Here is a 16,849-nt window from a genome sequence, read left to right as displayed (position 1 = left end):
ATCCAGCAAATAATAAAATTAACTATGACTGATTAGAATTTGCATCTATGATACTGTATATAACGGAAAATGTTTAGCCCTTAATATGTATGTATGTATGACACAGCTGTTTTGTCTCAGTTTCTGACAATATTCATGTCATGTCTTTCTCTCAGATGGCGACACGCTTCCCTTGAGCCAGCCTCAGTCCGCTCACGGCACTCTGGTCGGTGGGAGCAGCTGTCCTGGAACGCCAGAGATGCGGAGACGCCAGGAGGAGACGCTCAGAAGGCTGGCTTCTCAGGTGCCAGCTAATACCAACTTAATCAACAGGGCGGGCATATGACCAGCTTGTCATTCAATCTCTCTCTCTCTCTTTTTTTTCTATTGATTTATTATTTTATCTTCCTGTTTTTCCCTTAGTCTCCTTTTATTAATTTGCTCCTCCTTTCTCTCTCTCTCTCTCTCTCCTTTTCTCTCTATTCTTTTAAGCACAAAGGTTTATTGCGGCTCTGTTGCCTTATCAAATATTTATATGCTCAGAGTCTCCCAGCACAGCCATTAGATATACTCAGAGCTCTGCATTGCTAATGATGGCAAGCTTTTGAACACACACACACATACAGCATGATGAAGTGAATCCAGGGAAGCAGCAGTCTTAAAATACTGGAATAAGGCCATTGATGCACTCAAACTCCATAATGTTTTATGCATTAATGAAACTTTGAATCATTCTCTAGTTTTATATTCATTGTGTTTTTGAGCTTAAAGCAAATACCATCCTGCACTAAATACCAAAGGCTTGAAATGTTTTGTGTGTGGTTCTTCGAGTCTCCTGATGTACTAAGCACCTTTACTCTGTTAAATGTATCACTCAGTTGTGTTTAGCATATTATACAGTAGTAGTGCCTGATACTGGGGTGCTGTGAGTGGTTTCTAGGTTCAAACAATGCATATAATGGTCAATAAGTTACCATTAGTTAACATTCAGGCCTTATGAAAGTACACTAAAAATATTTATTTGAAATTAAAATCACACAGACCTATGGTCGAGTTACAGTAGTGCTGATATGGCGCTTTTCCCTTTATTATGATAGAACAGTAAGCAGACAGGAAGTGAAGTGGGGAGCCGACCTGATATAGCTTTTAAACAACGGTTCAAAAAAGAAGTTAATGTTAAGTAACTTACACTACCGTTCAAAAGTTTGGGGTCAAATAATGTTTTTCAAAGCAGTCTCTTGTTCACCAACACTGCATGTATTTGATGACAAATACAGTTAAAAACAGTAATATTCTGAAATATTCAAATTTTTCAAATTATATTTATTTTTCTACTTTCATAATTTAATTCTACTTTCTACTTTATAATTCAAACTGTCATTTATTCCAAAGCTGAATTTTCAGCATCATTACTCCAGTCTTCAGTGTCACATGATCCTTCAGAAATCATTCTAATATGATGATTTGATGCTCAAGATACATTTCTTATTATTATTATCAGTGTTGAAAACAGCTGTGCTGATTAATATTTTTGTGGAAATAGTGATAAATTATTTTATTTTTTTCAGGATTCTTTGATGAATAGAAAGTTCAAAAGAACAGCATTTATTTGAAATAAATTTGTTAAAGATTTTTGTCACTTCAAAAAATTTGACTGACCCCAAACTTTTGAATGGTAGTGTACATTTGATTTCAGATGCAATATTACGGTATTGAAGTTACTTCAGTGAAATATCAGCACTCTTGGAACAACGTTTGGCCAATCAAATTCCGTGAGTGGAATTTAATGTTGCTAAGTAACGGTAAAATCAAGTTCTCAACACAAGCTGCCATGGGAATGTGAATGTGTGCTTATATCCGCTCTCTCATGTGCTCCTTCCCCTCTGCTGTAGGTGGTGGCGTACCATTACTGTCAGGCCGACAATGCGTACACCTGCCTGGTCCCTGAGTTTGTGCATAATGTGGCAGCGTTGTTGTGCAGGGCTCCTCAAATGCAGGCCTACCGAGACCTTCTGCTCCGCCAGCCGCACCTGCAGAGCACACTCAGCCTGCGCGCCTGTGTCCAGGACCCTTTCAACGCTTTCCGCAGGGGCCTGCTGGAACCTCTGGAGATCCTGCATCGAGGTACGTAAACATGCGTTCATGCATACTCGCATACTGTATGTACACATAAATACTTGTAATGTTTAAAACATGCAATATTTAGAGAGGAAGATTGCCAGCGAGGAGAATCTCATCATCTTGATTGACGGGTTGAACGAGGCAGAGTTCCATAAACCGGATTATGGAGAAACTATTGTTTCCTTCCTGTGCAAAACTATTGAGCGTTTCCCTCCGTGGCTCAAACTGGTGGTCACCGTCAGAACAACACTACAGGTCTGTATCCCATCCATCCATAGTAATCATTCTTTCTGTTTATTGACTTTACTTATTTGCTCTGTGTTATTTTTTCTTTCTATCTAAGGATGTGACTCGTCCGTTGCCGTTCCACCGTATCTCTCTGGATCGTCTGGAGGAGAGTGATGCGATTGACTCTGACCTGCAGGGCTACATCCTGCACCGGCTGCACTCCAGCCAAGAGATCCAGAACAATGTGGCACTCAACGGCAGGCTAGACAACGCGGCCTTCACCAAACTCAGCGCTCATCTGAAGAGTCTGAGCCGGGGCTCCTACCTCTACCTGAAGCTCACACTGGACCTCATTGAGAAGGGTTACCTCGTGCTCAAAAGCTCCAGCTATAAGGTCAGGGGTCACATAGATGCCTCCTTTATTACCAAGTACATCTTTGGAGTGACTATGAATAAAATAAAATAAAATAAAATAAAATAAAATAAAATAAAATAAAATAAAATAAAATAAAATAAAATAAAAAAATGAAATCATAAAATAAAAAAAATGAAATCATAAAATAAAAAAAATCAAATCATAAAATGAAAAAAAATTAAATCATAAAATAAAAAAAATGAAATCATAAAATAAAAAAAATGAAATCATAAAATAAAAAAAATGAAATCATAAAATAAAATGAGGAAAAGAATGGAAGACCATAAAGAATTTAATAGTAAATGATTAAATATTACAAAAAAAAAAATATATATATATATATATATATATATATATAGCTTTTCAGTGTTGTATATACTGTGTACTATTTTTATTTTATATGTTTTATTTTAGCTTCTCAGGGATGTGTATGGTGTTTATTTATTTTTGTTTAGTTTTTTTAGCTTTTTAGAGTTATATATGTGGTATGATTTTATTTTATTAAAATATGGGGGGGAAAATGAAAGAAATAAAATAAACAATAATATATAAAAAATTTAAAAATGTATTATGTATGCATATTATTTCATATTATTTTTATTTAGCTTTTCAGTAATATATATGTGGTGTTAGTTCATTTTTTATTCTTTTTATGTTTATTTTAGCTTTTTTATTGTATTTATTTATTTTACTTTAGCTTTGCAGAGTTATGTGGCATGATTTTGTTATATTCCATTAATTTTTTTTTCATAAAGAAATAGGGGAAATAAAATCCTTTTAGAATTTTGCCATTTAAAAGCATATTTAGAAGGATGAATATGTTTCAGCTTTTTTGCGTGTGTTCAGGTGGTTCCAGTGAATCTGGCTGAGGTCTACCTGTTGCAGCTGAACATGCGTTTCCCAACTCAGTCGTCATTCGAGCGTGTTCTTCCACTGCTGAACGTGGCCGTGGCTTCTCTACACCCGTTAACTGACGAGCAGGCCTACGGTGCCGTGAATGCCAGCATGGTGCGTGGAGCGGCCATGGACTGGGATGATTTCCAGCAGAGGTCTGAACTCCTGTCGCCTTTCCTGGTGAAAAGACGTGATGGAACGCGCATGTTCGTCCACCCCTCGTTCAGAGAGTGGCTCATCTGGAGAGAGGATGGAGAGAAGACCAAGTTCCTCTGCGACCCCAGGTGAGGAGGAATGTGTGTCTTCTGAATCTTTCATTAAAATGTAATAACTTGATTCCTGTCCCACATTTTATCTCATTGAGTATTCTGTTGCACTCACTAATACATCACAGTACTGAAGTAAAATATCTATAAATACCATTCTCTTTCCCCATGATTTTTAGGAGTGGCCACACATTGCTTGCTTTCTGGTTTTCACGGCAAGACAGCAAGCTTAATCGACAACAGACCCTCGAACTTGGCCACCACATTCTCAAAGCTCACATCTTTAAGGTTAGGTTAGGTTAAGTGTGAACTACAACACTTCTGATGTTTGTTAAATTGATACCATCAGTCTGACTACAGCAGTATATAAATGATTTTGAAAAAGATTTATATTATATTACCAGAAATGTATTGCCAGTTTTTATGTGTTTTTTTTATTTTATTTTATTAACAACAATGTCTCTTGGACTCAGGGCCTGAGTAAGAAGGTTGGGGTTTCCTCCTCAGTGCTGCAAGGGCTGTGGGTGTCCTACAGTACAGAGGGCCTGTCTGCAGCTTTGGCTTCACTAAGAAATCTCTACACACCGAACATTAAGGTATAAAAAACTGTATTCCCACAGTCACAGAAAACCTGAAAATATTATGAATTTAAAGTGACCTTCCAGAACTTGAAGAGTCAAGGAAGATCTTTACAAATCTTTTAAAAGTCATGGATATCTCTACAGTGAATTTATGCTAACATTAAAAAGTTTGTGTTTTGAAAGAGGTCTCTTTAAATGCAAATGAGCTGCTGCACCCTGCCCACTTTCCAGAAGAGGGCGGAGCTTTAACAGCGTGTGCTTCATTTGCTCAACAACAACAAAGCTGGAGAATCTCACGCAGCCAAAATGACAATTTTCAGTGACGATATTTAGCCTTACATTGTTCATACCAGAGTCAGACACTAATGGAGAGATTCAGGAAAAACTTTTAGAATGCAACTAGATGTTTCTGAATGGTTAGTGGATACATTTATGTAGTTGTTGTGGAGTTGATTCAGCTCATTGACTAGCATGTGCCGTCATGTTAATCTTTTGTGCAAATCCAGCTCTGAATTGACCCTCATTTGTGAAGCAGTCCGGCGTAAAATGGCGGCATGGCTACAACACTCTACTACAACAACAACTCTAAAGCAGTCCAACATTGCCTCACCCCCTTTTTTGTGTGTTTTTGGGGGCAGGCCTGTAAATTTTGGGGTTTGTGATGTAACTAGCACAGGAAGAAGCTCATTGTAGTCCCTTGTTGTAGTCCTTAAACAGCGATTTCTGTAAAAGAAAATATCTCCCTTTGCATTGAACTTCGGGGGTCAAAACTTTGCAGATGTTGTTTATGCTCAAACAGCAACATACACACAATAGCTAAAGTTAAAATTGAAATCATAATCAAGGACCCTTTTAAATCTTAATGGCCCGGTAATGTACATTTTTCTAGTTAAGCTCCATTCTGTAATATTTTATCAGCATGAAATTGTTCAATTTGAGTGCAGTAAAGTATAAATGTAATTGAAACAATCTACTCCTCCCTGTCTTCATCTCTTTCTCTAGGTATCTCGGCTGCTGATTATGGGTGGAGCTAATGTGAACTATCGTACAGAGGTGTTGAATAACGCCCCCATCCTGTGTGTACACGCTCACCTGGGCTACCTGGAGACTGTGGCTTTGCTGTTGGAGTTTGGGGCGGATGTGGAGGGCGTTTCAGAGAGCGGGCTCACTCCCCTCGGCTATGCAGCCGCTGCGGGACACCTACCCATCGTCACTGCCCTCTGCAGCAAGAAAGCCAAGGTCAGCCATGATATGTCTAGATACAGACTGATAACCAATAAGAACGCAAGGTAGTGGCTGTTGTTTTTCAGTCATCAAAGTTTCATCTCCGTTTCTCCTCTCTCTCTCTCTTTGTTTAGGTGGATCACCTGGATAAGAACGGTCAGTGTGCACTGGTCCACGCCGCCCTGCGGGGTCATCTAGAGGTGGTGAAGTATCTGGTGCAGTGCGAGTGGAACACAGACGGACAGCAGGCTGGATCCTTCAGCAAGAGCCATGCAGTACAACAGGCCCTCATAGCAGCCGCCAGTATGGGCTATACAGAGGTATTTTTTTGGTTTGTTTGTTTTCGAAGGAGATTACTACATTTATTCAGCAAGAATGCATTAAACTGATTAAAAGTGATAGTAAATGTATTTATAATCTAACAAATGATTTCTATTTCAAGTAAATGTTGTTCTTTTGAAAAATAGCACGAAAATATTAAGCATTACAACGGTACAATAAACACACATTTTGTATTTATACACAGATTGTATCATACCTGCTTGACCTGCCTGAGAAAGATGAGGAGGAGGAAGAAAGAGCTCAGATAAACAACTTCGACACACTGTGGGGTGAAACGGGTACAACACCACCATACAACACATTTTGTATTTTGATTTAAATATGAACACACAAACTGCTCACTCAGGACACTCTCTCTGTATCCCAGCACTGACAGCAGCAGCAGGTCGGGGGAAGCTGGACGTGTGCCGTCTTTTATTGGAGCAGGGTGCCGCTGTGGCTCAGTCCAACCGCAGGGGCATCGTGCCACTCTTCAGCGCCGTGCGTCAGGGACACTGGCAGGTGGGCACCTCCTACACCGCAAAAGTCACATTTCTATTTCATACATGTTTAGATGTTTTAGTCTGAAATGTCTGTGTTGGTTGTGCAGATAGTGGACCTGTTGCTAAATCATGGTGCTGATGTGAACATGGCGGATAAACAGGGCCGAACTCCTCTTATGATGGCTGCGTCTGAGGGCCATCTGGGTACGGCGGAGTTCCTGTTGGCTCAAGGTACAGCTGTCCTGCTCATACACCAGATTTGTTGTTGCAGTTAAATGATTTAGTTACAAAATAAATTTTGAAGTTGCATACAATGGAAGTCTTTTTCTTTCCTATTGTGATAGGATGTGTATATTAAAGGAGACTGACTCTCTATTCTTCTGAACTTGTTTCACAGGTGCCTCATTGTCTCTGATGGACAAGGAAGGGCTAACAGCACTGAGCTGGGCGTGTCTTAAAGGCCACCTGCCATTGGTCCGTGCTCTGGTTGAGAGGGGTGCAGCGACGGCCCACGCAGACAAGAGTGGCCGCACTCCGCTGGATCTTGCCGCTTTTTACGGAGACTCAGAAGTGGTTGGTTTTGTCATAGTTAGCAAACTTAAAGTAGATCTACTATATTTAATAATGCAAACCTTAAATCGCCAACATGGGATGTTAGCGTATGCTAAAAGTTTTGGATGAGTATCACGTAGTAGCTGACAGGAGATAAACAGAGAATAAACCATAGCTCTGGTCTTGATGTGGTTTCAGGTGCAGTATCTGGTGGATCATGGTGCGATGATCGAGCATGTGGACTACAGCGGCATGCGCCCACTGGATCGTGCGGTTGGCTGCAGGAACACGTCAGTGGTGGTGGCGCTGCTCAAGAAGGGCGCCAAGATAGGTAGGCTGGAAGGGGAACAGTTATTACAGAAACAATTAATGCTAAACTACGCTCTTGTATTAAAAGTACAATAACTATTTGCTGCGCTAAAAGTAGATATCCATATGTTGAATTGCAGGTAGATGCTTGAACACACCAGTTTGATTTACTGTAAAAAAAAAAAAATATATATATATATATATATATATATATATATATATATATATATATATATATATATATATATATAATTAATTTGGGGTTGTAATGCTGTGCTCCATTCAGCTCATAAAGTCAGAATCACCAGCTTCCTACTTGGAAAAATCCAATAAAAAATTTAGACTTTCTAGTTGGAAACTCTTGCTGAATAATTTCTTAATATGTATGACTGAATAATTTTCACAGTGAGAAAAGAAAACATGGTTTTCTGGTCATTCTAAAACGCTGGAGCCAAAGCATTGCCTGACACACTGTTTCTCCTAAACATCTGTCATCGATTGCTAGCAACCATGAAGTTAGTCAGAGCATTTTGTCTGCAGGCTTTAAACCGCAAGAAATGTATTACATTTAAAATGTATGAAAAGAGCCAAAGTGGCTTTCTCGGTGGATACAACTTTCATTTCCATTCCTATTTTTTTGGTTAGTATTGTTCTCTTTAACACATGGGATGGAAATACTGCTTTATTCGCAAAATGCAATTTTGACCAGATCTGGTGCTTAAGAAAAACTTATTTAATGGTGAAAACAGTCAAGCAGCTTAATTATTTTTGTGGAAAACGTGATAGGAAAAAAAATAGAACGTTTTTGCAACATTATGAATGTTATGGAAGTAATTTAATGACAAACTTTTTTAACTGTTTTTGAAATAAGAATATGCATTACATTAACCATGCTTGCATTTTAATGCATTATTGTATTTTTAGGGCTTGCATTTTTATGGGCTGAAATTCGAATTTTGGTCAATTTTATTTCGCTTTACAAATTCGCTTCCACAAATTCTGTGCTTCAGATTTGACCGAAAATTCATCTGGAAACCGATGTGCAATGTTGAGTTTTCATGATGATAGGTGATGTGTTTTGTTTTTGTGAATGAATGACTCTCTCTAGCCTTTGCTGTTCTTCATTAACAGCTACTTGCACCACCTGCTGGTGAGGCTGACTAATGGCAGATGGAGATTATGCATTAGTACTCGACTGCTATTCCTGCAGTTTCCGGATGTACAATGTTGAATTTTCTGTTGAATTTGAACCGTTTATGCTTGTCAAATATAACAGGTTGTATTTTTAAACAGACCAAATATTTTGGAAGTGAAATCTGAAAGGTGAATATGAATCATTGAATTTTTATTACTGAAATGTGTATGAAATGTTTGAAAAGAGTTGAATATTCATAGCTTAAATATATGACCGTGTTGAATTTCAGCCCATAAACATGCAAACCCTAAAAATACAGTGCATGAAAATGCAAGCAAGGTTAGTTTCAATTAGTGCAATTCAACAAGCTTTTTTATTACCAAAACGTTTGTCATTAGATTACTTCCATAGAATGTCTGTATCCTTGATAAATAAACACATTGATTAAAAGTATTTACTGCTGACAGCAAATTTTTGAATGGTAGTGTACCTCATTTTCTGAATGTCAGGCAGTGGAACTGGTCGTATGCTCAGTAGGAATATCCCAAAATCTCATTTGGATGGAACGCAGCATAAATTCCAAAGATTATTCCTTAAAGAAATGCATTAGAAATGTAAGCACATGCATTGAATATCACTTTCAATTAGTTTCACATTTAGATGTCTTTCTCCTTCATACCCCTCCCTGTGACCTCAGTCATCCTAGTCTAACCCTCTTTCTCGTGTGTTCTCCACCGAACTGCAGAACTCCACTGATCTGCAGCTGATCAGGATGGGCTTGTTGCTTTTGCTAATGTTGCTGCTTGCCATGGCTTCTCACGGCTGATCTTCCTTGTTCTTCCTTTCACGTCACTCTTTCACCCTTAACCACCATCTGTCAATCTCTCTTTTTCTCTTCCATTGACTCTCTATCACACTCTCCGTTTCCTGTTTTCATAAACCTTTGCTCCCTGTCTGATATGGATGCCCCTTCACTCTGCCCTAATAACCTGCCACCCTTTCACTCGTGACCCTTCCCACCTCTTCTCTCCTCGTAACCAGGATGTCAGACACTCCCCACCCGTGCTCGAGGTAAAACGCAGACCTTTGTCCCCATCTGCCATTTTTGACTGTGTCCTTCCATCTTGTTACCTGTGTGGTCCCTTCTCCATCGACCGGGTCTGACAGTGTTTTGGATGCCCGAATGTGAATGCAGTTTAATCTTCATATCACTGTTCTTGGCTACAAAATTGGAAAGAGCTGCTGTCAGCCATAAACATGGGTTGATTTTTTGTAATCTTGTACTGCTGCAAAAATCTGATGGTAGATGTGGTTACATGGATTCTTTACGTTCATTCCCTGTGCTTGCATGGCTGCATGTAGGAAAAGGTGTTGCATTTTGGCATGATGTTGCAGAATGTTTTGTGGTTTAGGGGGACATAAACACAGAATGCATTCTTGCACTGTTTTGTAACTCTTTTTTCACGTAAACTTGCACTACTAGACAGTCATCTTTGACCATTGCAATGTCTTGCTGTTTTTTTTTAGTATGTTGTGCCAATAATGTTGCATTTTTATGATGCTGTATCAAGAAATTAAAAATAAATCTTGAGATACCTGCATTTGGTTCTATTCCATTGCGATGGACGTCTTTCAATGTTGCGATGCTTTTTGTCAGCATCTTGAACCATTAGCGTCACATTTTAAGATGCTTTATCAAGTTAAAAGAAGTTAAAATGCATCTCTAAATGCTGTATTGCAACACTATTTGCTGTTTTGCAGCATCTTGTGCCATTAGCGTCACATTTTAAGATGCTGTGTCAAGTTAAAAGAAGTTAAAACTCATCTCGAAATGCTGAATCAAGTTAAAAGAAGTTAAAACTCATCTCGAGATGCTGTATCAAGTTAAAAGAAGTTAAAACTCATCTCGAAATGCTGAATCAAGTTAAAAGAAGTTAAAATGCATCTCTAAATGCTGTATTGCAACACTTTTTGCTGTTTTTCTGCATCTTGTACCCTTGGGCCACATTTTAAGATGCTGTCAAGTTAAAAGAAGTTAAAACTCATCTCGAGATGCTGTATCAAGTTAAAAGAAGTTAAAACTCATCTCGAGATGCTGTATCAAGTTAAAAGAAGTTAAAACTAATCTCGAAATGTTGTATTGCAACACGTTTTGCTGTTTTGCAGCATCTTGTGCCATTAGCATCGCATTTTAAGATGCTATGTCAAGTTAAAAGAAGTTAAAACTCATCTCGAGATGCTGTATTGCAAGACTTTTTGCTGTTTTTCAGCATCTTGTGCCCTTGGGCCATTATTTTAAGATGCTGTGTCAAGTTAAAAAGTTAAAACTCATCTCGAGATGCTGTATTGCAACACTTTTCGCTGTTTTGCAGCATCTTGTGCCATTAGTGTTACATTTTAAGATGCTGTCAAGTTAAAAGAAGTTAAAACTCATCTCGAGATGCTGTATTTTAACACTTTTTGCTGTTTTGCAGCATCTTGTGCCATTAGCGTCACATTTTAAGATGCTGTGTCAAGTTAAAAGAAGTTAAAATGCATCTCTAAATGCTGTATTGCAACACTTTTTGCTGTTTTTTAGCATCTTGTGCCCTTGGGCCACATTTTAAGATGCTATGTCAAGTTAAAAGTTAAAACTCATCTCGAAATGCTGTATTGCAACACTTTTTTGCTGTTTTGCAGCATCTTGTGCCATTAGTGTCACATTTTAAGATGCTGTCAAGTTAAAAGAAGTTAAAACTCATCTCGAGATGCTGTATTTTAACACTTTTTGCTGTTTTGCAGCATCTTGTGCCATTAGCGTCACATTTTAAGATGCTGTGTCAAGTTAAAAGAAGTTAAAATGCATCTCTAAATGCTGTATTGCAACACTTTTTGCTGTTTTTTAGCATCTTGTGCCCTTGGGCCACATTTTAAGATGCTATGTCAAGTTAAAAGTTAAAACTCATCTCGAAATGCTGTATTGCAACACTTTTTTGCTGTTTTGCAGTATCTTGTGCCATTAGCGTCACATTTTAAGATGCTGTGTCAAGTTAAAAGAAGTTAAAACTCATCTCGAGATGCTGTATTGCAAGACTTTTTGCTGTTTTTCAGCATCTTGTGCCATTAGCATCGCATTTTAAGATGCTATGTCAAGTTAAAAGAAGTTAAAACTCATCTCGAGATGCTGTATTGCAAGACTTTTTGCTGTTTTTCAGCATCTTGTGCCCTTGGGCCATTATTTTAAGATGCTGTGTCAAGTTAAAAGAAGTTAAAACTCATCTCGAGATGCTGTATCAAGTTAAAAGAAGTTAAAACTAATCTCGAAATGTTGTATTGCAACACGTTTTGCTGTTTTGCAGCATCTTGTGCCATTAGCATCGCATTTTAAGATGCTATGTCAAGTTAAAAGAAGTTAAAACTCATCTCGAGATGCTGTATTGCAAGACTTTTTGCTGTTTTTCAGCATCTTGTGCCCTTGGGCCATTATTTTAAGATGCTGTGTCAAGTTAAAAAGTTAAAACTCATCTCAAGATGCTGTATTACAACACTTTTCGCTGTTTTGCAGCATCTTGTGCCATTAGTGTCACATTTTAAGATGCTGTCAAGTTAAAAGAAGTTAAAACTCATCTCGAGATGCTGTATTTTAACACTTTTTGCTGTTTTGCAGCATCTTGTGCCATTAGCGTCACATTTTAAGATGCTGTGTCAAGTTAAAAGAAGTTAAAATGCATCTCTAAATGCTGTATTGCAACACTTTTTGCTGTTTTTTAGCATCTTGTGCCCTTGGGCCACATTTTAAGATGCTATGTCAAGTTAAAAGTTAAAACTCATCTCGAAATGCTGTATTGCAACACTTTTTTGCTGTTTTGCAGCATCTTGTGCCATTAGTGTCACATTTTAAGATGCTGTCAAGTTAAAAGAAGTTAAAACTCATCTCGAGATGCTGTATTTTAACACTTTTTGCTGTTTTGCAGCATCTTGTGCCATTAGCGTCACATTTTAAGATGCTGTGTCAAGTTAAAAGAAGTTAAAATGCATCTCTAAATGCTGTATTGCAACACTTTTTGCTGTTTTTTAGCATCTTGTGCCCTTGGGCCACATTTTAAGATGCTATGTCAAGTTAAAAGTTAAAACTCATCTCGAAATGCTGTATTGCAACACTTTTTTGCTGTTTTGCAGCATCTTGTGCCATTAGTGTCACATTTTAAGATGCTGTCAAGTTAAAAGAAGTTAAAACTCATCTCGAGATGCTGTATTTTAACACTTTTTGCTGTTTTGCAGCATCTTGTGCCATTAGCGTCACATTTTAAGATGCTGTGTCAAGTTAAAAGAAGTTAAAATGCATCTCTAAATGCTGTATTGCAACACTTTTTGCTGTTTTTTAGCATCTTGTGCCCTTGGGCCACATTTTAAGATGCTATGTCAAGTTAAAAGTTAAAACTCATCTCGAAATGCTGTATTGCAACACTTTTTTGCTGTTTTGCAGTATCTTGTGCCATTAGCGTCACATTTTAAGATGCTGTGTCAAGTTAAAAGAAGTTAAAACTCATCTCGAGATGCTGCATCAAGTTAAAAGAAGTTAAAATGCATCTCTAAATGCTGTATTGCAACACTTTTTGCTGTTTTTCAGCATCTTGTGCCCTTGGGCCACATTTTAAGATGCTATGTCAAGTTAAAAGAAGTTAAAATGCATCTCTAAATGTTGTATTGCAAGACTTTTCGCTGTTTTGCAGCATCTTGTGCCATTAGTGTGACATTTTAAGATGCTGTGTCAAGTTAAAAGTTAAAAGTTAAAATTCATCTTGAGATGCTGTATTGTGATGGACGTTTTTCAATGTTCCAAAGTTTTTTTTTGCTGTTTTTGCAGCATCTTGCAAGATTAGCATCACATTTTAAGATGATGTGTCGAGTTAAAAACTTGACTCGAAATACTTGCATTTTGTTCTAATCCTTTGTGCGGTTGTATTGTGATGAATGTCTTTCAATGTTGCGTGGTTTTTAACCTATGTGATAATTTTCAGCATCTTGTGTCAACATCATGAATGTCACATTTAAGATGCTGTAGTCTAAAAAAGAAAAACGTTGCGATGTTCTATTCTGATGCACTGCTGTATTGTAACGGACGTCTTTATTGCGACACGTCTTTTTTTTTTTTTTAGTATCTCTTGCCTTTAGCTTTACACTTTTAAGATGCTGTATCAAGTTTGTTTTGAATTATCCAAATTCTGTCCATTTCTGTTGCGCTGCAATTCTGTATTGCATCTAGCTGTTTTTCAAAGTAAGAATGCATCCTGTGTGAACAGCGCCTTTTCCCTCAGTTTGGCTTTTTCAGGCTATTGGCCAGTTTGGTAGCTGATCCTGTGCTCATTAATTTGTCCTCAACTGCGCCTTGCATGAATTTCACTAAATCACTGCCTGCCTGCATACCGCAATTGGCTGCCCATGGCGAAATCTACAGCTCTACTAGACCCCTATCAATCTCTTATTCCCACCCTCCCTCCACTGTACATTCAGTCCAAACCAGTAGAAACACTTGACCTCTGTTCATGCTGTCCACAGAGAGCTCAAACATGCTGACTGCAAGTTCAGTAGCTGTTGGATTCAAATGTTTTTTTTGCCAGTATAAACTGATTTCAATTTCGGCAAAGTGTAAACAGCCAAGCTGCTCATGATTTGTTTGTTTCTTTTTTGTCTGGAGTGTTGCCATGGCTTTTTGTCATATCCAAAAGTTGTTTGTAGACTTTGCCTCCTTTCAAGCAAGATATCCTGGCAGCCTGCTCGTTCCTTTGTGTCCCTCAGAGATTAGCAAGCTACTTTGTGCTCATGTGGACTATCAGTCTGTGGTGACACTTTGCTTTGCCTCTTTTTCATTCTCTATTGCATTTAGGTCCTGCAACATGGGCAATGGCCACATCCAAACCTGATATTATGATTGTCCTGCTGAGCAAACTGATAGAGGAAGGAGATGGATTCTACAAGGTTAGTAGTTTTTTTTTTCTTTAATTATAATACACAATGAATAGATTAGAATATTCAGCTGAAAAAATGTACTCTAAACATACACACAACTGTGTATAGGAGTATTCTGCCAATGATAATATACAGTGTTGAGTGTAATGCATTACTAAGTAATTAATTGCTGTAATTTAATTACTTTTTTCTTGAAAAAGTAAAGTAAGGGATTTCTCTTAAGTTTTACTGTTTACTGTAATTTAATTAGTTCTGATGTAATTGCATTAAATACTGTATAGACTATAGAACAATTCTATTTAAAACAATAGTGAATTTAACATAAAATGTAACATCTAATGTTAAAATGTAGGCCTGTTTTAATGGAACCTTCTCCCTTTAAATATCTTGGTCAGTTTAAGAATAATTTATGCAATTGTATATTTATTTGAAAGAATTAAAAAAAAACAATTTCATGTCTATCCTTGTATTGTTCAACTGGTCGAGGTTGATGTGGGATTTAGAAAGTAATTAGTAATAAGTAATTCAATACTTTTTAGAGAGAGTAATTGGTACAGTAATCTAATTACTTTTTTAGAGTAACTAACCCAACACTGATAATAGACAATCATTTTATTTGTTATGGACATGTAAATCATATTCTAGCTTATTTTTGTGAAAAAAATAAATAAATAAATAACTATGACTATATTGTTTTTTCTTTGCATACAATTTTTAAATACATAATATGTACAACAAATGTCAGAGTTTTGTATTGCATTTGTTTTTATGAAAATATATCATAATCATATATTACTTTGAAATTGAGAAGTAAAAATGTCTTGCCAAACCAGAAAGGAAAGGTGAAAGAAGCCGCCCAGCGGTACCAGTACGCCTTGAAGAAGTTCCCACGAGAGGGTTTCACGGAGGACCTGAAGACCTTCCGCGAGCTCAAAGTCTCTCTGCTGCTCAACCTCTCCCGCTGCCGGAGGAAAATGAATGTGAGTCCAAAGCACTCAGTTTCATAAAACTCTCTTCCTTCTGTCTCTCTTCAATCATAGCGACATTATGAGGAAGAATTGAGATTGCCCTGACTACATTAATCTAGTTTGGTCACCTGATGTAAAATGACTTTTTGGCCTACCAATCCAACCAACTGATAATTTGTTCCTACTGTAGGTGCATTGATATTCTGTTTGTTAAGGATATGGTATAACAGCAAAAGGATTGCTGGGAAAATCCAAAGAACTACAGTAACTGTAACTCTATTTTGGATTTGCCCTGCAATCTTTTTGCTGTTATACCATTACACTGTTATGGCGCTTGATCCCAACATCCACTGATTACTGTGTCTGGTTGGCCTTGAGTTAAGAACAGCCTTGCCAGCATTTTTCATTAAGTGTATTATTCAAATATTGTGCAATATTATTATTATTATTATTTTTTTTTTTTTTTGCAACTGTATTTATTTTTCATGTGTTACCTTTATTTCAAAATATTTACAATTGTATATATTATATTCGACAATATTTGTAGTATACCTTGTTCAGGGTAGATAGCATATTTAACTTGAATGAAAATTCAACAAAAGATTGAAAATTGGACATTAAAAAAAATTCCATCTGGAAAAAACAAAGTGAAGATGTTGCAACACACTGTACACTTTATTTGTATTACATTAAAATGGTGTCTACCCTAACCTTAAGTCCATGATATACTGTAGTAAACTGTAGATATTGACACTGGCTGTTTAAAAAAACATATGTCAACCACTAGCCACTAGTATACTGTAAATCTTCTTGTTTACAAGCATCCATGCAATGACAACTTACCTAACCAACAAACTGCATGTATTAGTTCTGTGTGTGGTCTGTGTTCCTAAATGCTTTTGAAAACAATTAAGATTTTAGATACACAAAAAAAAACAAGGATTTTAAAGACACTATTGATGTATTAATAAGAGATATGTTGATCTTCCCATTTTTTTTCTCCTTTGTGGCTACATTATTTCTCTTTCTGATCTCACCCCAAAGAACATTTTGAGTTTTGATTTTCAAACCTCCATCCTCTGAATGAAGAAATTCTCTTGAAAGCTCTCTATACACTCAGCCCATGCTGTAGTTTTTCTTCCCATCATGATCTCATCCCTGTTTCAGTTTGATTTGTTGGTTCATTGGGTTTTTCTGACATTTGTTGGATTTGTTTAAGAGTTAGGTTTAGTACAGGCAGAGGTTTGAGCTGACTCATTGAATCTTCCCACTGTCCCTGTAGAGCATATATTTGTGTGTGTGTCAGTACATTTTATAAGTGTGTACACGCTTTTCCATAATTGTGTCCGTTTTATCATATTTGCACTAATGGTGCTCAACATATGTTGATTTTTGTGTTGATTT

At 37.2% G+C, this 16,849-nt stretch overlaps 1 protein-coding gene across 4 annotated transcripts in view; it reads left to right on the top strand.

The window, feature by feature from the left end:
- tanc2a (tetratricopeptide repeat, ankyrin repeat and coiled-coil containing 2a) overlaps positions 1-16,849 on the top strand; it is a 180,363-nt gene that overhangs the window by 158,666 nt on the left and 4,848 nt on the right. For all 4 annotated transcript variants that reach the window (XM_067381643.1, XM_067381642.1, XM_067381644.1 and 1 more), the window contains 16 exons: positions 156-283; positions 1,872-2,103; positions 2,186-2,355; positions 2,444-2,722; positions 3,590-3,921; positions 4,083-4,191; positions 4,377-4,499; positions 5,487-5,723; positions 5,843-6,028; positions 6,235-6,328; positions 6,418-6,551; positions 6,640-6,763; positions 6,930-7,105; positions 7,283-7,415; positions 14,395-14,486; positions 15,311-15,457. In XM_067381643.1, coding sequence (XP_067237744.1) covers positions 156-283; positions 1,872-2,103; positions 2,186-2,355; positions 2,444-2,722; positions 3,590-3,921; positions 4,083-4,191; positions 4,377-4,499; positions 5,487-5,723; positions 5,843-6,028; positions 6,235-6,328; positions 6,418-6,551; positions 6,640-6,763; positions 6,930-7,105; positions 7,283-7,415; positions 14,395-14,486; positions 15,311-15,457 — 2,696 coding nt within the window. The remainder of the gene's footprint in view (positions 1-155; positions 284-1,871; positions 2,104-2,185; positions 2,356-2,443; positions 2,723-3,589; positions 3,922-4,082; positions 4,192-4,376; positions 4,500-5,486; positions 5,724-5,842; positions 6,029-6,234; positions 6,329-6,417; positions 6,552-6,639; positions 6,764-6,929; positions 7,106-7,282; positions 7,416-14,394; positions 14,487-15,310; positions 15,458-16,849) is intronic.

This window comes from Chanodichthys erythropterus, chromosome 3 (genome assembly GCF_024489055.1).
Source record: "Chanodichthys erythropterus isolate Z2021 chromosome 3, ASM2448905v1, whole genome shotgun sequence".
Taxonomy (NCBI): domain Eukaryota; kingdom Metazoa; phylum Chordata; class Actinopteri; order Cypriniformes; family Xenocyprididae; genus Chanodichthys; species Chanodichthys erythropterus.
This window is presented reverse-complemented; position numbering and strand designations above follow the sequence as displayed.